We start from the raw sequence: 26850 nt of genomic DNA, 5'->3' as shown, positions 1-26850 counted from the left end.
AGCGATGTTGCTGCGTGTGACACCGATGAGCGATTTTGCATCGTTGCACAAACGTGCAAAATCGCTCATCGGTGACATGGGGGTCCATTCTCGATTATCGTTACTGCAGCAGTAACAATGTAGTTCGTCGCTCCTGCGGCAGCACACATCGCTATGTGTGACGCCGCAGGAACGAGGAAGCTCTCCTTACCTGCCTCCCGGCCGCTATGCGGAAGGAAGGAGGTGGGCGGGATGTTACGTCCCGCTCATCTCCGCCCCTCCGCTGCTATTGGGCGGCCGCTCAGTGACGTCGCTGTGACGCCGCACGGACTGCCTCCTTAGAAAGGAGGTGGTTCGCCGGTCACAGCGACGTCGCCGGGCAGGTAAGTATGTGTAACGGGTCTGGGCGATGTTGTGCGGCACGGGCAGCGATTTGCCCGTGTCGCGCAAAAGATGGGGGCGGGTACCCACACTAGCGATATCGGGACCGATATCGCAGTGTGTAAAGTAGCCTTTAGTCCGACGCCTCCTCTCTTCCTTCCATCGCCGTTCTCCTTCCCAGCTTCGAGTGGATGACGCATCCTATGTCATCCACGCAGAGGCCTCGATTGTGCTCCTGCGCATGTGCACTATTCTCTTCCCTGCTGAGGGCAGAGCAAAGTAGTGTAATGAGCAGATGTGGGGAAAGGTCAAAGACTGCCCGCACATGCGCACTGCATTACTTTGCTCTGCCCTCAGTAGGGAAGGGAGTAGTGCACATGTGCAATATTGTCCTCTTTGTGGATGATGTAGGACACATCATTCACACGGAGCTGGGAAGGAGCATGAAGATGAAAAGAAGAGAGGAGACGCTGGACAGAGACCAGTCACGCCCATTGGACATTGGACTCATCACCCCCCCAGTTGAGCATAATAAAGGTCTTTTTTTATGTTCTACAGAGTGGCTGGACACTTATATACAGTATTCTAGAATGCCGTATATAAGAGCTCACTGGTGGTGGCCGCAGGTTATAAGGAGCAAATTTGGTACTAGGTTACCTTTAAGTATTCTCTGCAGCACACATACTATATATATACACAACACTTCTGCATGCACAGTACATAAACACTCAGCTCTGCTGTGTATGAAGCAAGAAAAAATATTTCATCCAGCACTTGAAAATATAGTATCCCAATTCCACGAAATTTCGTGGAATTGGGATACTATATTTTCAAGTGCTGGATGAAATATTTTTTCTTGCTTCATTTATCCCGGGATCCGGCCCGCTGACTGTCCGTACACTGATCTCTAAAACCGGCCACAGCAAATCTAGAGGTGAGCTGATCCAACAAATTTCCTTTGTTCTGCTGTATATATACAACTCTGCTACATACACACAATTCTGAAAATACACACATAGCTCTGCTACATACACACAGCTTTGCTACATTTACACTCAGAACCCTTCTGCCCAGGAGTTTCAGTCCTGCTGCTAGAGATTTTGCCTGTTAGGCCGGCTTCACACTTGCGATTAACTCGCACGAGTGCAATGCGAGAAAATCTCGCATTGCACTCGGACCCATGTTAATCAATGAGGCAGCTCCCATCTGCTATATTTTTCTCAGTCCAAATCGTACTGAGAAAAAAAATCGAACCATGCTTCGTTTTGGTGCGTTTCTCGCACGAGTCTCTTCAATGAAAGTCTATGGGTGCGTGAAAAAAAAAAGATGTCACACGGACAGCACATACACCATCCTAGTGACATCCGTTTTTCTCAATACATTTCACGCATGTAGCAGAGAACACTGTAAATGCTCCGGTACATAACAGTACATGAATAGTAGCTGCTGAGGGTAAAAACTGATTGCACACCGACAGCACACTGATGAAAAGTGAACTAAAATCGTCCGACTTTCTAGCATGAGACTCGGTCCGATTTTACACTCGCAAGTGTGATTCCAGCCTTAGGCCTCTTTCACATGTCAGTGATTCTGGGACGTTTGTGCTTTTTTTTAAACGTACCAGAATCACTGACATACGCAGACCCATTCTAATGAATGGGTCTGCTCACACATCAGTGATTTTTCACTGCACGTGTCTCCGTGCGGCGTACCCGCGTGTGTGTGTTTGCCGCACGGAGACATGTCCATTTTTTTCTGGCATCACTGATGTTTCACGGACCACGCAGTGGTGTGATCCGTGAAACACGTGCCAGAAAAAAACGTTCTTTTAAAATAAAAAAAACATTTTAACTCACCCGGCGTCCAGCGATGTCCTCTGCAGCCCATTCTCCCTGCTGCTTCTGAGCCGGCTCATAATTGTCGCGCATATTCATTATGCGCGACACAGCCGACCCGGAAGCAGCTGCTGCGGGGGTCACCGCCGGCCGGATGCTGCACCGCGGGAGGATTCAGCACCATGAAGAGCGGGAGCGCGCACAGGTGAGTTGATTTCTAAGTGCAATCACCGGCCACGGAGAACGGAGCCCGGATTGCACTTAGACAACCCACGTGTGCCGTGAATCACGGCACACGCAGGGACATGTGCGTGTTTTACACGCCAGTGAAAAACGTCACTGTTTTTCACTGACGTGTGAAACGGGCCTTATACAGAGATCAGTGTGGCATTTGGTCTCTGAGTCCTCATTTAGCAAACCTAAATTTTTCTCCTGTTTGCTGTTAGGTTGTAGGAGGCTACCCTAGCTTGCAATTGCTATTTCACCTTTTCCACTTGTGCACGTGTTTTATATTTCCTTGGGTCCCTGCCTATATCTGCAGGCTTTTCCTATCTTGTATTATACGGCGTAGCAACCTTCCCTCTGGTTCCTCATGTGGTAGAAGGAACAACCTGACTGCCTTTTAGGCAGACAGGTCCGAGTTGTGGGTTTCTAGTATTGTGACTAGGGTTAGTCCAGCCTGTGCAGGAGCCATTAGGGTCTGTGGAGCTAAAGATACTAGTCTGTATAGGATCCAGTAGGGTGCAAGCGCAGTTACAATGAGATAGGCTTCATTTCCCCCTTTGCCCGTGTTGGAATACTTACAGTACAGACCAAAAGTTTGGACACATCTCATCTCTAGAACAACTATTAAGAGGAGACTTTGTGCAGCAGCCTTCATGGTAAAATAGCTGCTAGGAAACCACTGCTAAGAACAGGTAACAAGCAGAAGAGACTTGTTTGGGCTAAAGAACACAAGGAATGGACATTAGACCAGTTGAAATCTTTGCTTTGGTCTGATCTGTCCAAATTTGAGATCTTTGGATTTAACCACCGTGTCTTTGTAGAAAAGGTGAACGTATGGACTCTACATGCCTGGTTCGCACCGTGAAGCATGGAGGAGGAGGTGTGATGGTGTGGGGGTGCTTTGCTGGTGACACTGTTGGGGATTTCTTCAAAATTGAAGGCATACTGAACCAGCATGCCTACCACAGCATCTTGCAGCGGCATGCTATGCCATCTGGTTTGCGTTTAATTGGACCATCATTTATTTTTCAACAGGACAATGACCCCAAACACACCTCCAGGCTGTGTAAGGGCTATTTGACTAAGAAGGAGAGTGATGGGGTGCTACGCCAGATGACCTGTTCTCCACAGTCACCAGACCTGAACCCAATCCAGATGGTTTGGGGTAAGCTGGACCGCAGAGTGAAGGCAAAAGGGTCAACAAGTGCTAAGCATCTCTGGGAACTCCTTCAAGACTGTTGGAGGATCATTTCCGGTGACTACCTCTTGAAGCTCATCCAGAGAATGCCAAGAGTGTGCAAAGCAATAATCAAAGCAAAAGGTGGCTACTTTGCAGAACCTAGAATATAAGACATATTTTCATTTGTTTCACACTTTTTTAAGTATTTTCATTCATAGTTTGGATATCTTCAACGTGAATCTACAATTTTTAGAGTCATGAAAATAAAGAAAACTCTTTAAATGAGAAGGTGTGTCCAAAATTTTGGTCTGTACTGTATGTGCATAACAATCACAAGACTATCATAAAAATACAAGAATACCTTTGTTAGGCAAATTTTAAAACACCTATGAATTCGACCATAAAGGCAAATTCAAATAAAGGGCAACAATACAAGTAGGTGTAACACCCACAGAACCAAATCCTCAATACCCAAACCACAGGCATGGAACAAACACTGGTTGCACAATTGCAGTCAGGAATGATTTACTCTGAAACACTTTCAGAAAAAATATAGTTTGAAGAGCTGGCTTCTCCTCACACTGCTATAGTTGAATCACAAATCTCTATGATGTTTGTATAAAGAAAGACTTTAGGCCACTTTACACGCTATGATCTAGCTAGCGAGATCGCTAGTGAGCGTAACCGCCCCCATCGGTTGTGTGTCAAGGGCAAATCGCTGCCCGTGGCGCATAACATCGCTTACACCCGTCACACGGACTTACCTTCCCTGCGACGTCGCTGTGGCCGGCGAACTGCCTCCTTTCTAACTGGCGGTTCGTTCAGCATCACTGCGATGTCCCACAGCAGCCGTCCAATAGAAGCGGAGGGGCGGAGATGAGCGGGCGGAATATCCCGCCCACCTCCTTCCTTCCTCATTGCGGGCGAACGTAGGTACGATGTAGTTCCTCGTTCCTGCGGTGTCACACATAGCGATGTGTCCTGCCGCAGGAACGACGAACAACCTGTGTCCTTAAACAGCAACGATATTTGGGAAATGGACGACGTGTCAACGATCAACGATAAGGTACGTAATTTTGATCGTTAACGGTCGTTCGTGCGTTTCACATGCAACAACGTCGCTAACGAGGCCGTATGTGCGTCACGAATTCCGTGACCCCAACGACATCTCGTTAGCGATGTTGTTGCGTGTAAAGCGGCCTTTAGGCTTAGGACACACGGCGAGTTAAACGGTCCGAGTGGAATGCGATAAAAAAATCGCATTCCACCCGGACCCATGTTACTCTATGGGGCTGGTCCCGTGTGTAATTTTTTTTCTCAGCCCTAATCGGACCGAGAAAACTATTGCAACATGCTGCAGATAGAATATGATCCGTTCTCACTTGCACCCTTACAAGTCTATGGGTGCGAGTGAAACATCGCACTGCACTCGCATGACACTGGAGTGCAGTGTGATAATTGCATCAGCTGAAAATAGAGGAGATGGGGAGATTAGTCCCTCCCTCTCCTCCGCAGCTGTGATGTGATCGCAGGATTTGATCACAGTGGCATGACACTCGAAGCACATTCACAGCAGAGCGGGCGCTGGGGGAGGTCGTGTGGCCTTAGCCTTATCAATCACCTGGAGTGGTGCGATGAGAAGTTGGTCAGGGGCTGCGTTGGACTAGTCATTCCAAACTATATCGCCTCTGAAGCACTTAAATGTTTTAGAGAAAACCATACTTGGCTACAATGGTGTAGGCAGGCTCTGATTCATGCTGTCTGTTTTAGCAGCATAATATAAGTGACAGGTTCCCCTTCATTGTATAAATAGTCCTTACCCACAGTGTTTTAGGAAGTGTACCATGTGCTTACCACAGCCCAATAGACTTGTCATTTGTCTGCTTCCTCAGTCCTGAGACCCCTTGAGGAAGCAGATATGTGAAACACTCATCAGGGCTGTGGCAGGCACAAGGTCTACCCACTGACAGATACACTTTGGGTAAGAACTGGTGATATGTCTTGTTACTTGTGGCCCATATCGACACAACTTTGACATTAATGCAACATTTACAACATGGCAAATAAAGCTGATACTTCCAGGTGTATATCAATATATGCAGATATTTTGTTAATATTTTTTCACATTACCTTCACAATGGCTTTACATAATATGACACCACTCTTCTTCGTGACCACTTGTTTAGTCTTCAGAAAATTGTCAACTAGCAAAGGGATAGTAGAAAAGGCTTCTCCTTCCAGTCTGTAGAGATTCTTTTTATTGCAAATTAAAAACAAAAGCCAATACTTGATTTAATATAATATTAATAATTTATACAAGCTATAAAATACCTAATATTTAAACCAATAACGTGATTCTTGATTCAAAAGTAAAAAAGTTGCATTTTTGTGTTCAATACTCAACATATAAGAATCAATAAGCCAAGTTCTCTGTGGTAGGGTACTACTTATTTGTTAGATCTGGTCACATCTAACAATGTTGTGTCCATGTTAAGTGCAATAATTTTGGCCAATGGCTGTTTTCTCCTCCATACAAATGGGTTCTATTTTTAAAGGGTTGTCTGGGGTTAAAAATAAATAAATTAGTCTACCTTTTTTTCAAAAACAGTGCCACACTTATCCACAGGTTTTCTATGGTATTGCAGCTTAGCCCCATTCACTTTAAGGCCCAGTGCTCACGCTGTGTAATTTTGACATGTATTTTCAGAAATCTGCAGCAAAATCTGCATGTCCATTGTGAAGCCAGCTAAGTCTATAGGGTGCTTTACACACTGCGACATCGCTAACGATATATCGTCGGGGTCACGGTGTTTGTGACGCACATCCAGCGTCGTTAGCAACATCGCAGCGTGTGACAGCTAGGAGCGACGATCAACGATCGCAAAAACGTCAAAAATCGTTGATCGTTGACACGTCGCTCCTTTTCATAATATCGCTGGTGGTCCATGCCGCTGGTTGTTCGTCGGTCCTGCGGCAGCACACATCGCTATGTGTGACACCGCAAGAACGACGAACATCTCCTTACCTGCGTCCACCGGCAATGAGGAAGGAAGGAGCTGGGCGGGATATTCTGCCTGCTCATCTTTGCCCTTCCGCTTCTATTGGTTGGCTGACGTGTGACGACGCTGTGACGACGCACGAACCGCCCCCTTAGAAAGGAGGCGGTTTGCCGGCCACAGCAACGTCGCAGGGAAGGTAAGTCAGTGTGACGGGTGTAAGCAATGTTGTGCGCCACGGGCAGCGATTTGCCCGTGACGCACAACCGACGGGGGCGAGTACGCTCGCTAGCGATATCGATAGCGATATCGAAGCGTGTAAAGTGCCCTTATGAGAATTCAGAAGTGCAGTGCCCGCGTTGCTTATTTTTCCCTTGCGTATTTGGTGCAGATTTGGTGCAGAAAAAAAGAAATCTGCACCAAATACGCAAGGGAAAAATACTCAACGTGGGCACAGCACTTCTGAATTCTCATAGTTTGCTGGCTTCATAATGGACACGCAGATTTTGCTGAAGATTTCTGAAAATCTGCGTCAAAATCTGCGTCAAAATCCGCAGTGTGGGTACAGGGCCTAATAGTGCTGTGTTGCCATACAACACACAGCACACAGCTCATGGCTGTTTTTTGGTGCAGCCATTTTTTAATAATAAAAAACAACCCCTATAAAACAAGTACTACCAGATACAGCTGGTTAACAGATGTGTAGCTGTTCCTGAAAGTAAGCAGCCATGTTTTGTAATCCTGTAGCACCCACTAATGGTCAATGTCGCTTACACAAACTTTGCATAAATTAATACAATAGTACAGTCAAATACAAAAAACTTTGTAAAATTCTTTCCCTGCCTCCTGAACTCATATATCCAGAAATATGGCTAAAATTATCTTTGCAAAGATAAGATGGCCTGCCAGTTTACCAGCTAGTCCGATGCTGAAACACGTAGCCGTTAATACATTTTTAGGCCTTGTGTGCACGCTACGTTTTTTGCTGCTTTTTTGGTGCCGTTTTGGGTGCAGTTTGTGGTCCTAAACTGCATGTATGATCTTCCCCAGCAAAGTCTTTGAGAAATCCGAACCGCTGTGCGCACGTTGCTTCTTTTTTGCCTGCAGTTTTGGATGCAGAAAAAAGAAGCAGCATGTCACTTCTTTCCTGCATTTTTCCCTGTGTTTTGTCATCGACAATGTTAAAAAACCCACAAGGGCAAAAACGCACCAAAAACGCTGCAAACATGCATGTGTTTTTTTATGCGTTTTTCGGCCAGAGGTGCATTTTTCTACCAGAATATGCATTTTTTGCTGGAGAAAAAAAAACTGCAGTGTGCACAAAGACCCTTCCGAATATATTACCTGTTTGTATGTCACAATCAGCAGTCCTTCTATCACTCCTTTTTTATTTAAATTTTTTACTACCGTGTTTCCCCGAAAATAAGACACTGTCATATCATTTTTTGCTCTGGAAAATGTGCTAAGGCTTTTTTTCAGGGTAGGGCTTAGTTTTGGGGAAACAAGAGTTGGGGTAAGTTTACCCCCCCAAAAAAGGCAGACACCCCCAGGAGAATTATACTTACCAGACATCTATGTCACTCCTTGGTCCTCCTGCAATCCACAGTAGGCACTCCCGGCAGGTCCTTGTGGGGCCCACAGCGGCCAACCCCTGCTTCTGGCCGGCACTCACACACATCAGATCACAGGAACATCATACACACACAGAGAAACATCCGGGGATACCATACTGCTTCAGGCTGGTAGCGCTGTGGAACGCGAGGACCTGCGATGCAACGCATTGAGGACCTGTAGTGGAACGCATCGATACTTTACACTGCATGTCCTTGATGCGTTCCACCACCAGTCCTTGCGTTCCACTGTGTCTCAGGTCCCTGAAACAGTATGGTATCACCGGATGTGTGTGTATTTGTGGCGCCCCTGATGCTTTAGTCGCCACAGAAGTACTGCACCTCAGCCAGAGGTGTGGTATCCCATCCCTGGGTAAGGAAGAGGTCATCCACCACTTCACACAAAACAGAGACACACTCCTTTAGCAACATTCCACTGAACCGTGGTTAGGGCTAGTTGTACCTTTGATGTCGCCATTGGTATGCACAGTCAGAGCCAGGCTGGGGAGTGAAGTCTAGTTAGTGGGAGCAGACTGTAGAATGAGGAGTGTCAAGAAGGAGCAGTGGAGGAGTGAAGACCTGTGGTCTGCAGCTGGTGCAGCTCAACTCAGGCAAAAGGAGGAAGGGTCTTAGAGCCACCGGAAGTGCGCCAGACTTCTGTGGTCTTGTTCTACATGCGACATATCGGAGTGGAGGGACGTGGCCGCCAACGGGGATCCGGTCCCTAGACTACAGGAGAAGAACCAACGTGCTCATCTAGTAAGACCGGAGGCCAAGGTGACTGCAAGCACGGAGGCCTCATCCACATACGAATCCTCTGGAAGGTGACCACAGAGGGCCATGGGATAAAGTTTCAAGCCACCCAATAGGGTCCGCGGACACTGGCACAGGGCACTGTGTGCATAGGCGCGGGACAGGAGGGTGAGAAGTCAGCGCAGGAAGATGACCAGGGAAAGGAACACACGAAGGGTGCAATGGTCTTGACCTCCGAACTACCCGGGATTGGCTGGAGCCCATCACAGTGAAACCCAGCGTTCTGACAGTGGTCACTGATTAGTCGTGTTACCTTGGAACCTGCTACAGTGAGTAAAAACCTTGAGACTGCATCCCTGTGTCGCTCCGTTATTCTCCTGCGCCCAAGCCCTGCACCTCCACCATCCTACACTACTACTCCAATCGGCCCTAGAGCCCAGCTCTACCTGTGGAGAGCTATACCAACCAAGGTCCGCCCCCATCTGACCCAGAGGTCCCATCCCACAGCGTCGGCTATTTCTGGCCGAGTACCACAGGTGGTGTCACGACAGACTACTACTTTATTCGCCTGTAAATAACTCCCCATTTAACGACCACGACTGGGGTTACAGAGCCAGTCCCTGCCGCCATGACATCCCCAAGGAGCAAAGAAGCCGCTGCCCGGTAACGAGTAATCCCCCACGGCCCCGATGGGCGCATCATTTGCTTTTCACCACAGGTCCTCACATTACACAGAGTCCTATTCGGGGTTTGGCGAGTATAATTGCGGGGTCTTCTGTGTTCTCTCTTTTTGGAATGTCTGCTTTCTTTAATAAAGTATCCTGCAGTATCTTTAACTTTGTTAGCCTCATGGACACTTCATTATTGAACCGCAACTAGGGTTTATTTTCAGGGTAGGGCTTCTATTTAAGCCTTACCCTGAAAAGGCCGAAAATTCTTGCTAGGGCTTATTTTCAGGGACATACGGTATTTACTTGATACACTGAGGATCATCTGGGGCAGCTGCGGCTGATTAATTTCATCTCTGGATTTGAAACAAGGTTGTGCGTGGTATTTACACATCCCTCCAAGGGGAGCGCACTACCATATGCCCTTTCTGTCAGCCATCACCATCTTCACTTTATTAAGGATTTCTGAACCATGGAGCGCCCTGCTTTTTTATTCTCATTATAAGTTCACAAAGGGATCATATTGTAAGGAAACAGCAAAAAGAGACAGACAGAGAAGGTGTTGCGCCCCTGACCTGCTCAGGCGCCACTGAGCACTACACCCATGCTGGGGCAGTACTTCCAGGTAATCTTGAAGGCGTGTACGCACAGACACATAGCAACCAGGTCTCCCACACCTTAGAGGGGACCCTTGGGCTTTCCTCCACATCTGATCTAGGGGTGTAGGGGAGGGGCTGGAAGCTAAGGTGGAAGCGGCTGTAAGGAAAGTAGGAGGAGCTAGCCAGTCTGAGAGCAGTGGGCACAAAAAGAGGGTTGCTGAAGGAGAGACGCGCGCTGACACGCAAGTCAGACCCTGCACGTGTAGTAGCCGTTAGCGGGGGAAAACGGTTACCAGCAAGTCGGTCAGAAAGACGCTGAAGGAGTCAGCTGGTCGAGTACGGAGACTCCTGGTGACTAGGCACGCATGTTGAACAGGTCCCTAGAGTAGACGTCCATTTATTGGTCTGCTAAACCTGCCGGTGAGGGGAACCACAAGTCCCACACCAACCAACTAAAATCCGAGCCTCAGCAGCAACGAGGGGGCCCATAAGGAGGATCGAGCAAAGAGCCATCTTCCTTGGTCCACGCTGCCGTAAAAAAGGGGAGAAAAGGCAGTAGTGACTTCCCTGTTGAATCTCATGGTACTTCAAGTCAGGGGTTATCCGAAACAAGAAGTGCTAGGAAGGCGAGTTAATGGGTACCCTTAGACTGGCCTAAAGGATACCTGGTTCCTCCTGGTTAATCTCAGCATCGCCCGGGTTCCTCACAGAACATCTGACAGTGAGTAAAGCACAGTTAAAAGACATCTTGGACTGAGACTGAATTATTCTGGGACCTGTTGTTCCACGCACTCGAGCACCTGGGGCCAGCCTCACTCACGGGAGGCCATCCCATCCGACTGTAGACCCCATCAGCCCCAGACGCTCGTTAAACCTGGAGTGGCGGTCACCCATAACCCTGACTGCAAACCGTGAGTGGCGACACAACTCCCATGTAAATAAACCTGACATACCTGTGGCCAGAGATACCAACGAGTGGAGACCCTGTAGCGTCCCTGAAGGTGGAGTGGAGTCCCTGGGGCGATCGCTGCAGCTGGGTGACACAAAGGGAAAGCCCCTGCTGCTGCTTTTTAGTAAGTGCTTGCTCTCACGACAGTACTAAAATGACTGTTATAATGCCCCATATTGTCGTATAATGTCCTCCATGCTAATGCTTCTGTCTGTGTACTACATAGAGATAGGGGAGTAGGAAAAACTCATATCTGTCTATACAGTGTATGGGAGACATCATAGCAGCTAGTCTCCAACCACTAGCTAAGAGACAACTGAAATTAGTGATAGAGGCTTCCTCATGTATACACACATGACAGCTTATTCTTAAACATCATCTGAAACTACAAGGCTATAAATATTTTTTTTAGATATAGCACAGGAATTCCATAAGCTACCATGTAAAAAATACAGGCGTTTAACGTGTACTTTTGTTATTGGATGGAGAGATCATATTAAACGTGTATAATGATGACTTGTATAAATTAGCACAATTCAAGAATGGTCACATCTGTAGTTACAGAAGGAGACATGAACCCAGATAAGTGGTAACACGACATATGAAGAATGAAACTTGCATCACTGTAACCGTCACGTAGAATAGTAAAAGGATTTAATAATCCTTGTGATATCACAGGAGTTAGGAAATAGTGGATTATGTTGTGTAACTTTGGAAACTTACATCTATACACTGAATGATGAAATGCCTCGGCTGGCCATCCCATAGCACAGACAACACATATTCTTGTTTCCCTTGGCTTTCACGAACAAGAAAATCACCATTGTTTATTAACAATCCTTGAACCTCAGATCGTGGAACGGCACCATGGTACCAGTTCTGTTGATTAAGTGGCTTCTGGACTTCTGGAACCAATGGTAAAAGAGGTGGTAGCTGCGCAAAATAAATTATATGAAATCATTATGATCTCTTCCATTCAATCACTAATAAGACAAAACAATAATGGTCACAAGAAGGGACATACACTGCACAAAAAAACATTATAAAACAAGACACATTAAATGATGCTCCGAGTAAGGGAATTTAGGGGCATCACATATCACATCAATTTACTAATGGAGATACATCTACTATTAAAATATCTAGATTAGCACCCACTGGTAATAGGGTTATTAGGAGAGATCAGCCACGGTAAACTCTACATTTCCGTGGCGGTTCTTCTTGTCGAGTGGAGTTTTAATTAAAATATAAAGTTTTCCAGAGAAGTAATTTCAGAGAAAAAAAAAGAACAAAATAATTTGCTTAGACTTTGCTCATAAGATAACAAAGATAACATTTTATTTAGTATAATGGCTGTAAGAAGAGGAACAGGTAGTGGGTGGATGTGAGATATCTTTGTTTTGACATGCAAAAGAGTGAGAAAAAATCGTTTTCAGCCAGAGAGGTACACTGTATAGATAACAGTACTAGTACACCGATACATTTCATCTGCCGGAAGTTTGAAGAAAGCCCATTCTAAATTCATAAGCATTAATATGGAGCTGGTCCCATCTTTGCAGATATAACAGTTTCCACTCTTTAGGGAAGACTTTCTACAAGATTTAGGAGTGTGTCTGTGGAAAATTTTTCCCATTCATCCAGAAGAGCATTTGCAAGGACAGATACTGATGTTAGATGAGACGGCCTGGCTCACAACCTCCTTTATAGTTCATCCAAAGGTGTTCCATGGGGTTGTGTGTGGGCCATACTTAGTTTTCCCAGCCATGCCTTTATGGAGATTGCTTTGTGTACTGGGGCACAGTCATGCTGGAACAGAAAAGGCCTTCCCCAACCTGTCCTCACAAAATGGGAAGCTGCAATTATCCAAATGTCTTGGTATACTGAATCATATTTGAAACTAAGGCCATACCTTGAAAAATAACCCTAGAACGTTATCTCTCCTCCACCAAACTTTAGTATTGACATTTAGGCATTTGCACAAACCCAGACTTGTTCCTCAGACTTCCAGAAAGAGAAGTGTGATTCATAAGTCTACAGAACACATTGCCACTGCTCCAGAATCCAGTGGTGAAATGTTGTACACCACTCCATCCAACGCTTAGTGGTATAAGACTTGCAGTTGGAAACATATGACATGAAGCTCCCGGTGCACACGATTAGTGTTTATGATAATGCCAGAAGAGGTTTGGACTTTGAAATTATGGAGTTAGACCTTCAACATTTGGCAACACCTCTCTGTAATTTTACTTGGTCTCCACTTCGTGCCTTGGTTGCTTTTGGTTTTTATACGCTTCCACTTCTCAATAATATAACTCACCGCTGACAGTGGAATATTTAGAAAGGAAGACATTTCATGAGCTGACTTGTTACATCAGTGTCTCCTATCACAGGCCTGCTCTGGTATCAGTGAGCTCTTTAGAATAAGCCATTCTGTCACAAAGGTGTGTAAAGGAAGACAACATGGAGAGGGTCCGCATGTCATACACCTGCCATAAGGGGACGTAACAACATATTTTTGACCTTATAGCGCATGTTCTGGAAAATATGTGTAAGTTATAATATATTGATATAGGGTTATTCATGTTAGGTAAGTAGCAATTTAAATAAGTATAAGAAATGGCATTGGATTTTCATTTCTTGTATATAAAACAATATAAGTACCGTAATAGCTCAGATACCCATTAGAGGGCAATGTTGCTCTCCGGTTTAATACATTTAGAGCTCACACATGTCTGGGCTCGAACAAAACTAAGTGTGAATTTATCAACTCTGAGACTAACAGACTACGCAAGATAAAAATCTTTTTTGATTGTTCGTCTTGTTTTATTTTCCTCTGCCCATCCACCATTTCTTCACTAAATAATTTTTTAATAGGCCAAAATCTTATCAAATAAATTCTCAATGTTCTTCTGGACATCCAGGCTCCACAATACAGAATAACAATGAGCCATTGAGGAAGACGTTATCATTAAAAAAAATATATAGATTTTACCACTTCTGCTTTGGAGTTTGTTAATCAAAAACCGACAGGAAGGATATATAGCTGAGCAGGAGATAGAAAAATGAGGAAATTGGCTTGAATGGTATCATGAAGTCTTAAAAAAAAATGTGCAATGACTGATAAAAGCATGAGTACATGATGCGTTGGATGGTACAGGGAAAGACCTACACTACGAAATAACTGTCAGGCGGAACAATTACAAAATATCAACATCAATGAAACTGGAAACTACAAACACCAAGTCGAAGATACGGTTATTATGTAGGAAGTGTGCAAAATGAAGAATTAATAACGTAAAATATCCGTAGAAAATCTTCTAAGGCTGAGGCCACACGGGGTTATGTGCGAGTCCTCGCATGGCACTCGGCACACGCTCGCAGCACAGTGGGAGCCGAGTGTCATGTGACTGTGGTCCGATTGTGCGATCAGACCACAGCTGCAGGGGGCGGGCCGGCTCTGCGGACGGGAAGGATTTATCTTCCTATCTCCTGTGTTGCTGGCTGATGCAATAATTGCACTGCGCTCGCATTACACCGGTGTTATGCGAGTGCAGAGTGATGTTTCTCTCGCCCCATAGACTTGTATAGGTGCGAGTGGAACAGGATCGCATTACACTCGCAGCATGCTGTGACTGTTTTCTCGGTCTGGGACAATAATCGCTCATGGGGGCTGCCCCATAGAGTAATATTGGTCCGAGTGGAATGCGATTTTTTTTATCGCATTCTACTTGCACCGTTTTTCTCGCCGTGTGTCCTAGGCATAAAGGCTTTGCTCACATATGTGTATGACAACTAGGTCCAATTTTCATTCAGAAAAGTTTGACAAGTGAAATCCGTTTGGTGTTTCATATGTCACGCGAGTGCTCTGTGAGTGTGCGAGGTTGGACTACCCTGCACAAGCCAAGTGGTCCTGTAATGATAATTTCCTGCTGATTGTATTGAACCAGGAAAACACAGCTCAGTAAGTGACACATCACTGTAATCAGGGACTCTGCTCCTACAGTATGGTGCTATCAGTTACAAAAAACCTGCTGCAAAAAGAAGCTGTAAAGGCCATCTGTCAATAGGATCAACTCTCCTAACCCACTACATGGGTACTCATAAAAAGAATGAATAACATGACACATACACACACATACACACACACACACACACACACACACACACATTCAGCTTTATATATTGGATGGTTGTTTTGTAGACTTTGTCCTACCTAGCATTGTTTGATAGTATTGAGAGATTCCCCTATATTTTCTTGTGTTCTATTAGGAGCCTTCTCTGTTATTTGGTTTTGGCAAGATTTATATTATTATATATTTAAAGAACTTAGGTGCATAAGGGGCCCTTGGTTTATATGGTGGTGTCAGTTTTTATGTATTACTGTATGGTTTTAATTATGCACTAATAAAACTTTGTAATTTTTATTCATTGAGTGAGTGCCATATTTTGTCAAGCGCTTTTCCTCTCTTGTTTTTTACCATTTACAACTACTGGATTAGTAATGGGGGTATGTGTGAGATGCCTACCAATTACTAATACCAGGGTTTGATGCCAGCTGTCAATTCACAGCTTGCATCAACCCCGTATATTAGCCCATTTGCAATTGCATCAGGGCAATGGGAAGAACCAAGACGAAGTGCCAGAATTGGCGCATTTAATGAATATGCCATTTCTGGGGCGGCTGTGGCCTGCTATTCATCTGCCAAGGTGAAGATGTCAGCTGCAGGATGCAATTGTCGGCTTTACCATAACTGGCTAGCAAAAATAAGGGGGAACCCCCACATCATTTTTTTCATTTAATTATTTTTTTGTGGCTAAATACCCTTTTCATGTGGCAAATTACCCTTTAGTGCCCCATAAAAGGGCACTAAAGGGTGAAAGCTTTGAATATGTATGGGGGTGGATCATTATATAGGTGTTTGTATCTATCTGTCGTTTATCTGTCTCATGTGTTTTTATTACAGTACCGGTCACACAAATGTCACACAGAGGTGTCACATGGACATACGGATGACACACACGGACACACATGACATACGAATGTCCAAAACGGACAGTGCAAAATGTGCATTGTTTACACGGACGTGTGAAGGAAGCTTTAAGTAGAGTAAAAAAAACATCTGTAAAACTCAAGCTCATAAAGCTCATAAAGCTCATAAAAACAGCTACTAGTCAAAAGGTTGAACAAGCGCTCAGGTAATTACCAAAACATGCCAAAAAGAAAAAAAAAATCACGTTTACAAAAAACTAGAGACAAGGAGAGGTTAAAAGAATGAGTCTTCTATTTCAAAAACAGATGTTTATGGCAGCCTGAAAAATGCGCAGTGTGCACATACCATTAAGGAAATTGACATGCAGCAGAATTTGTGCCGATATTTCTATGACTCTTCCTTTTATATGAATGAAGCTTGCAAAAAAAAAAAAAAAAAAATCACATGGTTGCTGACAAAAGCACACCATTCAGATGAAAAGAAATGTTTTTCAGCTACGGAATCATCTCCTACATTTATACAGAACTTTCTGGAAATCCACCTTAAAGGGGTTGTCCACTTCTTTTACATTAATGGCCTATCCTTAGGATAGGTCATCAATGTCTGATCGGCTAGGGTCCGACACCCCGCCGATCAGCTGTTCTCGATTCCAGTGGCGGCAGCAGGCTGCTAGAAATGCTCAGTTCCGGTGCTGCTCAATCTTCTGATAGTGGCCAAGGCCGGATACTGCACATCCGTCTCCTAGTCATTAGAATGGAAGGCGGATGTGCAGTACCCGGCTGTGGTCACTATCATAAAACGGAGCAGCGCCGGAATAGAACATTTCTGGCTGCCTGCAGCCGCCACCGTGACCCAAAACAGCTGATTGGCGGGGGAGCCGGGTGTTGGACCCAGGCTGATGAGACATTGATGACTTATCCTAAGGATAGACCATCCATGTAAAAGTAGTGGACAACCCCTTTAATTCTCCAAGGGTAATCTAAGCAGCTGCTGATTGATATACTGTATATTCAAGACCCAGTTTTGGACATGAATGACAAAAAAGAGAAACAAAACCATTTTTAGAACTGTGCAAAACAGTAATGAAAATTACAAACAAAATTACTTTTAAGGAGTTGTCTAATCATTGACTTTCAGGAGCGCACCGATCCTCTGCCTCTTGGCTCCCTGCCTGCTGGGTGCTGTGCACTCCTGAATGATTGACAGTTTGATCCTTAGGCATGGCTGTACTGCTAGTCTGAACTATTTGCTCTCTAATGCAGTTATGTGAGGAGCTTTGCTTATGTACCATCGGAAGAGCACAGGGTTACTTAATCTGCCCAGATCCAGTGATCCTGACAGCTTAAGAGCAGCACAAGAAGTAGCGTAAAGAGCTTGTAAGCGCTGTGCTCCTTGTCTAGGAAACTAGTCACCTCTGATGACTGTAGTGGTGGTTGTTTACTTAAGCAACAAGTAGTAAACAATACAATTAAAATCCCTCTGTTGTTGGAAAAAGGAAGGATTTTTGCAAACACTTTGCAATTTTATCCATTGAAGAATTTGACAATAACCCTTTATGTTACTTCAAAACTATCAAATTCTCTTAAAAGTAGAATTTTCATCTTTGTTTTTTTTTTTACAACCCAGACAGCTTGGTAATCACACATCTGCTGGGGCTCTTACCTTTATGATTGTACTCCATATATAAGATGTCAGTGAGCACTGTTCATCTTTTCACTAACATTTCTGCAATCCTGATAAACTAGCAGTATAATAGAGATATATGAGAGCATTTCAGAAAGCCATTTCTCAGAGAAGGGATTCTTAAGTGCAAATCTATAGGACTGCAGCGGAGAGAACATTTTATAGTATTAACAGAGATAGCTCATTGGTTTTAGGAGGAATATCTACCGAGCTACTCTAAAGTGTACACAGAGGAAGGTCAACAATAAGTAGCTGCAACATGAGCTCAATCAATTCAACCATAAATTATAATTATGATCATTGTAAATCCCATTTAAGTGGCCGATAATAATTATTATAGGCCACTTAAATGGGGTTTACAATAATCATACTTGACTACTTGACTGGTATTTCAGGAAGACTTACCAGATTCCCGAAAGAGCAGGCAAGTCTCCCAGATAACAAGCCCTCATTCCAATCGATGGACTATTTCTTTCAGATTAGGGCTCGTTTACACCTCCATATAAATCGGACCAGTTCACACTGATAAAATAAGGTATTGCACTTGAACCAAAGTTATTCTATGATACAGTGCAGAAAGGCGTATGTGTGCTGCGATATGACTTGGAAATTGGATTAAACTAATCCATTCAAGTCTATAGGTGTGAGACAAAAAAATGGATGCCACATTATGGCACTCAATTTTTACAAATACATTCAAATTTTGTAGCATACAAAAACTGTAATTGGTTCTGTAAATAATTACTGCTACTGTAAAAAAAATGGATTACATACGGACATCACAAGGATGACAAGTGAGAAAAAAAATCATCCCACTATTCTGGATGAAAATCGGACAATTTTTTCTACTGATGTGTGATCCTAGCCTAAGGGGTACTTTGCACACTATGACATCGCAGGTGCGATGTCGGTGGGGTCAAATCGAAAGTGACGCACACCCATCGTCGCTGTCGACATCGCAGTATGTGAATCCTTTTACATACGATTAACGAGCGCAAAAGCGTCGTTATCGTATGATCGGTGTAGGGTCCGACATTTCCATAATTTCGTAGCAGCAACGGTACGATGTTGTTCCTCGTTCCAGCAGGCAGCACACATCGCTGTGTGTGAAGCCGCAGGAGTGAGGAACATCTCCTTACCTGCGTCCACCGGCTATGCGGAAGGAAGGAGGTGGGCGGGATATCTACGTCCTGCTCATCTCTGCCCCTCCACTCCTATTGGCCGCCTGCCGTGTGACGTCGCTGTGACGCCACACGACGCGCCCCCTTAGGAAGGAGGCGAGTTGCCAGCCAGAACGACGTCACAGGGCGGGTAAGTGCATGTGAAGCTGCCGTAGCGATAATGTTCGCTACGGCAGCAATCACAAGATATCGCTGCTGCGACGGGGGCGGGGTTTATCGCGCTCGGCATCGCAGCATCAGCTTGCGATGTCGTAGTGTGCAAAGTACCCCTAAAAGTACTGTGTGCAGGAATAACCTGAAGTGAAAGCTTTGGAGAAAGACAATTGAAATAATTATGGCTCCATTCTGAGGTCTAAAAACACACTAAGATCTGGTGTGAGGTCTACAAACACACTGAAATCTGATCTGAGGTCTAAAAACACACTGAGATTTGGTCTAAGGTCTACAAACACACTGAAATCTGACCTGAGGTCTGCAAACACACTGCAATCTAGTCTGCTGTCTAAATACGCACTGGGATCTGGTCTGAGGTCTACAAACACACTGTAACAATGGTGTCTCTGCCCTGCTCCACTCCCTCCACCCGACAGAGATGCCAACGTACTCACTCTGCTCTGTCTGGGAAACTTCCTTCTGTCTGGCGTCTCTACACACCTGGACCTGCTCGTGGCACGCAGGATTCCTGGCAGGTGCCTTAGTCCCCTTGACTTTAAGGTACAGGGCTTTCATGTTAAATTGTACTCAGCTTATAGCTAGGAGGCACTGGCTATTTAAGGCACCTTCCCCTTCTGGGAGGTGCCTGTTCAATGTTAGTTGCTAGCCTTTCCCGTGCGTACTAGTCATATTGGCAAATCCCCGTTCCTGTGTGTCTGTACCTGTGATGCTACCAGTACTTTAACCTGTATCCTAGCCTGTGTTCCAGTAGGTGCCCAGTCCATGTACCTGTACATATCTTGTCTGAGGTCCTGTCTGTATCAGCTGTCTAAAAAAAAAAAAAAAAAAAAAAAAAAAATATATATATATATACTTCATGCAGCATTTGCTTGGACCTGTCCCGCCCACAGCCATGACTCAGTCATGGGTACGGGACTGCAATAGACCAGGTGAGTGCTGCTGAGAGCAGTTCTGCTATTTATATGTGAGGCCGCATGGCACATTTTATAAAAATATTTTATTGTAGGACTGCTTCAAATGAGATTTGCCGTGACGTGGCGAAGCAGCTCAAGAAATTGCAATTTTTTGCCAAAAATCTCAAAAAAAAAAAAAAAAAAAAAAAAAAAAAATTTTTATAATGCAGTTTGGAATATTTGATGCCTTAGTGCACATTGGTGCTGGCTCTTTGTTGTTTCTTTGTTGAATTGGTCGGTGGTTGACCTCCACCTTGCTATGCACCCCAATTTGGGATGTATTCCATCTGTATAGATTTTGGCGTTTGGTGACTGTTCACATTGGGTCATCAGGCTTTGTCCACAGGCTATATATATACTTCATGCAGCATTTGCTTGGACCTGTCCCGCCCACAGCCATGACTCAGTCATGGGTACGGGACTGCAATAGACCAGGTGAGTGCTGCTGAGAGCAGTTCTGCTATTTATATGTGAGGCCGCATGGCACATTTTATAAAAATATTTTAGTGTAGGACTGCTTCAAATGAGATTTGCCGTGACGTGGCGAAGCAGCTCAAGAAATTGCAATTTTTTGCCAAAAATCTCAAAAAAAAAAAAAAAAATTTTTATAATGCAGTTTGGAATATTTGATGCCTTAGTGCACATTGGTGCTGGCTCTTTGTTGTTTCTTTGTTGAATTGGTCGGTGGTTGACCTCCACCTTGCTATGCACCCCAATTTGGGATGTATTCCATCTGTATAGATTTTGGCGTTTGGTGACTGTTCACATTGGGTCATCAGGCTTTGTCCACAGGCTATATATATACTTCATGCAGCATTTGCTTGGACCTGTCCCGCCCACAGCCATGACTCAGTCATGGGTACGGGACTGCAATAGACCAGGTGAGTGCTGCTGAGAGCAGTTCTGCTATTTATATGTGAGGCCGCATGGCACATTTTATAAAAATATTTTAGTGTAGGACTGCTTCAAATGAGATTTGCCGTGACGTGGCGAAGCAGCTCAAGAAATTGCAATTTTTTGCCAAAAATCTCAAAAAAAAAAAAAAAAAAAAAAAAAATTTTTATAATGCAGTTTGGAATATTTGATGCCTTAGTGCACATTGGTGCTGGCTCTTTGTTGTTTCTTTGTATCAGAACCTGATCCAATCTGGCCTTTCTGTATATGAACTGTGGTCCTGTCGGTACCTGAGTCCGTTCCAGCACCTGTCCCGCCTGTAGCTCCAACTCCCTCCTGCAACTGTTCTGGGCAGCTAATACGGACTCAGGGACTGCCCTGGAGTGGTACCTGGTGTCTACCGGCAGCCAAGTCCAATCTCACCATCAGAGACTTTGGTGAATACCAGGTAAGCACTTAGTCACACCCCTCCAGGATAAGCCTGGGCCACGTGGTCCACTGGGTCCACACATCAGTCTGGACCGTAACGCTCACTACAGCTTCGGCCATAACACACGCCAAGATCTGACCTGCGGTCTAAAAACACACTGAGGTCAGGTCTAAGGTGTAAAATTCTACAGTCACAGACTTATTATGTATTTATCTCCTTTCACAAGAACAATATTTTATGCATAATATCATATATGGTTTACATTGTCTTTCATGTGAGCAACATTCATGTAATACTGGAAAACCCCTTACTTTACGCCAATCTTTTTGACAGTCACCCAAAATGAAAACAGATGTTAAAGTAAGTAAAATTATTCCAGTCCACCAGTGTACCGCTTGACCTGTTTGGTGAGCTAACTGTTTGTATCTAATGGTCTTCTTATTCAGCATTTGCTTACCAGCTGTGTATCTGGGTTTTTTTTTGCCATGTGGAAAATGAACCTTATATCATCCATAGTAATTTCCTATCCACGTAAGCTTATCCTTAGGGATCAAAAGTCATGAAAATGCTACAAATTGCACATTTTATGCTATTATTATTACAATTTTCAAGTAATAGGTCCAGGTTCTGATATAATAAAGGTGTTCATACAAGTAGTGGTTGTACACAATACCTGCCCAAGACCCACACAGTCGAATCCACACTTTTTAAGTTTTGAGATTTTTGGGGGCTGGGGGAACTGAGTGCCTTGTACAAGTGAAATGGGTATTTAGTAATAAATATACAATTGCTGGTTGGTTGGAGGACAAGGTTCCCTTTAAGTCCAGAGTTCTATTAGTAAATGGAGCAGAAAAGTAAATATCCTTTGTGCAGTGTATTATCAAAAACTCAGATTGTTTATAACATTTTTTTTAAAAAAAATTGAACACCACCCACCCCCCAAAACAAACTGTACTCACAGAAATTTTTGGTCGAAATATCCCAGAAATGTGATTCTTTATATTTTCCAGAGTGTGATTTATACCACTCTCCCTGTCCTAAAATAAAATAAAACAATGTAAATAAATATAAATTTCGTTGCTTCACATGTAGTCAAATAAAAGTGATAGCACTCACCTGTCCACTCACCTGTCCATTCAATCTCCTACTATTGAGCTCCACAGGGGAGGGCGCTAACGCCCAGAGAAGATGGCAGTTTTGTGTTTCATACACTCTACTGGTTTTTACCGATTGGCGCATAGAAGCGCGTGGAACACAAAACCTCCATTACTATTTGGCGCCAACTCTCTCCCCTGGAAAAAGAAAATGCTAATCCATTGTAAGTATTAATATTAGAAGAATAAAATGACTGGTGAGTACCACTGGTTTTTTGTCTACATATATAATGTTTTATCAAATGTGGAGATAAAAGATAGAGCCTGATATGTCTTGAGTGAATATTCATCATTTAGCTGCTGATTTTCCGCATCTAATGCAATAATATAGGGAAAAGCCGCACATTAATGTCAGCATGCCAGCAATAGAAAATGACATTGGGGCTTTATAAAACACATTGCAGGTCAGTTTGCTCAGTGTAAAAAAAAAAGTACAGTTCGCATGAGATTTGTATAAATCCCATCCACTTTGCTGGAACAGTAAGGCTATGTGCGCACGTTGCGTAATTTCATGCGTTTATGCTGCATATTGCACTGCGACGTAAATGCATGCGTCTTGCGTCCCCAGCACAATCTATGAAGATTGTGCATAATCCATCCGCACGTTGCTTTTTTGAGCGCAGCGATTTGCATGCTGAAATTTTGATCCAAATCGCTGCGTTCAAAAAAGCAACATGTCACTTCTTTCGTGCGCTTTGCATGCTGCTCCCACTCTGTCTATGGCCCCCTTCACACGTACGTGCTTCCGGTACGTGTTAGGTCCGTTTCCTCACGTACCAGAGACACGGGCACACGTAGACCCCTTAAAATCAATAGGTCTGCGCACACCTGCGTGTTCTGCCATGGACCGTGTGGAGCATACGTGTGTCCGTGTGCTCCACACGTCAACATGTCCATTTTTCTCCGGCATCACGGGTGTCACACGAAACGCAAACGGACCACACGGAGGTGTTCCGTGTGACACGCGCCAGAGAAAACACACGTGTTTGAGAAAAAAAATCTTTACTCACCTTCTCCAGCGCTGCTGTATCTGCCGCTACTATCACTTGCTTCCGACCGCCGATCATTATGCTCATTGAATATTCACTTCACTGCGGCCGGAAGCAGCAGCAGTGGGAAGTCGGCAGGACCGGAGACCGAAGATCAGCACCACGGACAGCGACGCCAGGGACAGGTGAGCAGAAAGTTCCCGTTCTCCGTGTTATCACGGATAACACACGGAGAACACATGTGTGCCATAAACATGGCTCACGGAGGGCAAAACGCACCTCTAACAAGTCCGTGAAAAACGTGCATAGATTATCACGGACGTGTGAAGGGGGCCTATGGGAGAGCATCCAGAGCGCATGAAATCGCATCTATTCTGCAGACACACTGCATCCATTACGCAGTGTTTCTGCAGCGATTTGAAGCGCACATGCACTGCCAAATCACTGCAGATTTTTCAGCATGGACAGTATGCAACGTGTACACATAGCCTTAGACGCTGCACCATTTTTACACTGACAGTTGTTTTACTACAGCGGCTTCAGCAGCACATTTGCTGTTGTTCTTGTGGTGGCTCTGCACTGGTGGCTTTTGTGAAGTATGTTGTTTTTTTTTCTGGCAACATGGTTGCAAGCGCCAATATAAGTCTGGGGTTTGTGAAAAACATGTAAAGCACACGGATCGCACCCATGTGCTGTCTATGTGCCATACGTGTTTAACAATGAAAGTATAGGAGAAGCTTTGTGATATCTTTATTTCTTTAGCCATACTGGAAAAACACGGATGGCACACTGATAGAAAACACTGATTGCACCAATACTGGTTTTAATGTACGTGTTCTATACGCAAATGTGATAATGGCCTAAAGAAAATATATTTGACTGCTTTATACATGTGAATAAGACTTGCAAAAAAAACCATATGTATAGAGGGGGAGGAGGCTGTCTTTATCTGTATCTTGCTGATAATAATAGAAAAACAAAAAAGATATCCCCCCACCCCCGTACACACTTCACAAACCCCTCTATTGTTATAGATTTTCATTTGAATTTTTGAATTTTCTGCAAGTGACTGAACCATGATAGGGGATTGCTTATCTCCAATTTAGATATATGTCATAAAATGTGACAATGGACAGCACTCGGGTTTGTTAGATTTGTTAGTTTTTTATTTGAAGCAAGCAAAAACTCACAATTGAGCAGATTGATTGTCCATCGTCCTGCAGCTGGAGGGCCGGAGGAGGGTCTCTGGCTCCAAGACTGCAAATCTTCTTTTTCAGAATATCTCTCTGACCCTGCAGCTTGATCTTGTTACATAGTGACATGTCATATTGTAAAATGGCATCCTGAAGAGACTGACATTTGACTAGGAGGCTAATTCTGTAGAGAATAAATGAAACAATGTCCAAAAATCCTTATTATTGTTACATTTAATGATCTTTTATGCAGTTACATACAAGAAAAAAAATGCTACTGTATATTGTCTATTTTCATATGAATGTGCCACTAATTACCATTTCACAGTGAAGCATTGCATGGCCTATAAGGCTATGTGCCCATGTGACAATGTACCCGCGGATATTTCCACAGGATTGTCCGCAGGTTTCCCGAAGCTGCTTCCCGGAATCCGCAGCTATACATTGCTGCAGGTTCCGAGCATTTTTGTTGCGGTAAACCTGCGGGACAAGTGCAGAAATACCTGCGGTCGGATGACATACGAGTGCAGTGTGATGTTTCACAAGCACCTATAGACTTGTATGGGTGCATGTGAGCTGAGACTCATATGGAATGAGAAATTAATCGCAGATGGACACTGCCCCATAGTTTTACACTGGTGCGAGTGCAATCTGAGGTTTTAGGGGATTGCACTCGTCTGTACAAAACGCAAGTGGAACCGAGGCCTTAAACTCCTGTCAGAGGCCTCTCATACAGCCAAATCAGATCTCTTGATTTGCACTGAGGGGGGACAACAACCCAAAAGATGTGTCTGAAAATAGAGATTCTGGATTGGCTTTTATCCTAAGTCATATATCAAGGCTCGTTATATAGTTGATATTGACAATTAGGATTGCTACTTCTAGTAGGTGGCACTAGAGTTCAGATTCTTTTCCTCTCTGAAGAGGCAATTTGCACTCTAGTTGCATACATTTATATGGATGACTAAACAAGGCATATTATATCTGGAGTTGCTACTAATAACATTAGGTTATATAGTGAGAAATTCCTCAGCGAAAGCAATATTACAACTTAAATGATAGGAAAGCAACAATGTCATGTTACAAGTACTCTTATATCATGATCACTTTTGACTCCATTATTTCTTGTGGGGAAGTACCGGTAATAGTATCACAAAGTTGAAGGGAATATTCCTGCGAGGGTCATTACAGCTCTATCAATTGAACCAAGTGTAGTGGATAATTTTCTAAACATTACTAAGGTATCATTGGTGCAAGTACGAGGATAACAGACATAACTGCTGCTAGTGGACCCATCTTTATCCAGGGGTTCAGTTATTGATAACTATTGATGATGGAAGGCAAGTATGGGAAAAAAATGCAGATCAGTAGGAAATTAAGGAAAGTAGTGTGGTATCACTTTAATATATTATCTCTGTACCGTGACATAATTTTTTTTTGCACAATTTATATGCTATGACATCACTGTTTTCATTATCTCTTTCCCGTCCATTACTGTGTGCATTGTGTGCCTTAAGCTTGTACTGTGATAATACAGTCATATGAAAAAGTTTGGGCACCCCTATTAATGCTAACCTTTTTTCTTTATAACAATTTGGGTTTTTGCAACATCTATTTCAGTTTCATATATCTAATAACTGATGGACTGAGTAATATTTCTGGATTGAAATGAGGTTTATTGTACTAACAGAAAATGTGTAATCCGCATTTAAACAAAATTTGACCGATGCAAAAGTATGGGCACCTCAACATAAAAGTGACATTATTATTTTGTAGATCCTCCTTTTGCAAAAATAACAGCCTCTAGTTGCTTCCTGTAGCTGTTAATGGGTTCCTGGATGAAGGTATATGTGACCATTCCTATTTATAAAACAATTACAGTTCAGTTAAGTTTGATGGTCGCCGAGCATGGACAGCACGCTTCAAATCATCCCACAGATTTTCAATGATATTCAGGTCTGGGGACTGGGATGCCATTCCAGAACATTGTAATTGTTCCTCTGCATGAATGCCTGAGTAGATTTGGAGCAGTG

The 26850-nt window shown here is 43.9% G+C and overlaps 1 protein-coding gene across 3 annotated transcripts in view; it reads right to left on the bottom strand.

The window, feature by feature from the left end:
- Positions 1-26850, bottom strand: part of FES (FES proto-oncogene, tyrosine kinase) — a 182190-nt gene that overhangs the window by 57953 nt on the left and 97387 nt on the right. For all 3 annotated transcript variants that reach the window (XM_075345888.1, XM_075345890.1, XM_075345889.1), the window contains exons 9-12: positions 24815-25001; positions 22441-22518; positions 11899-12108; positions 5731-5853 (exon numbers count right to left, since the gene is read on the bottom strand). In XM_075345888.1, coding sequence (XP_075202003.1) covers positions 5731-5853; positions 11899-12108; positions 22441-22518; positions 24815-25001 — 598 coding nt within the window. The remainder of the gene's footprint in view (positions 1-5730; positions 5854-11898; positions 12109-22440; positions 22519-24814; positions 25002-26850) is intronic.

This window comes from Anomaloglossus baeobatrachus, chromosome 4, assembly GCF_048569485.1.
Source record: "Anomaloglossus baeobatrachus isolate aAnoBae1 chromosome 4, aAnoBae1.hap1, whole genome shotgun sequence".
In the NCBI taxonomy this organism is placed as follows: domain Eukaryota; kingdom Metazoa; phylum Chordata; class Amphibia; order Anura; family Aromobatidae; genus Anomaloglossus; species Anomaloglossus baeobatrachus.
Note: the sequence above shows the minus strand (reverse complement) of the source record. Positions and strands in the feature narration are given on the sequence as shown.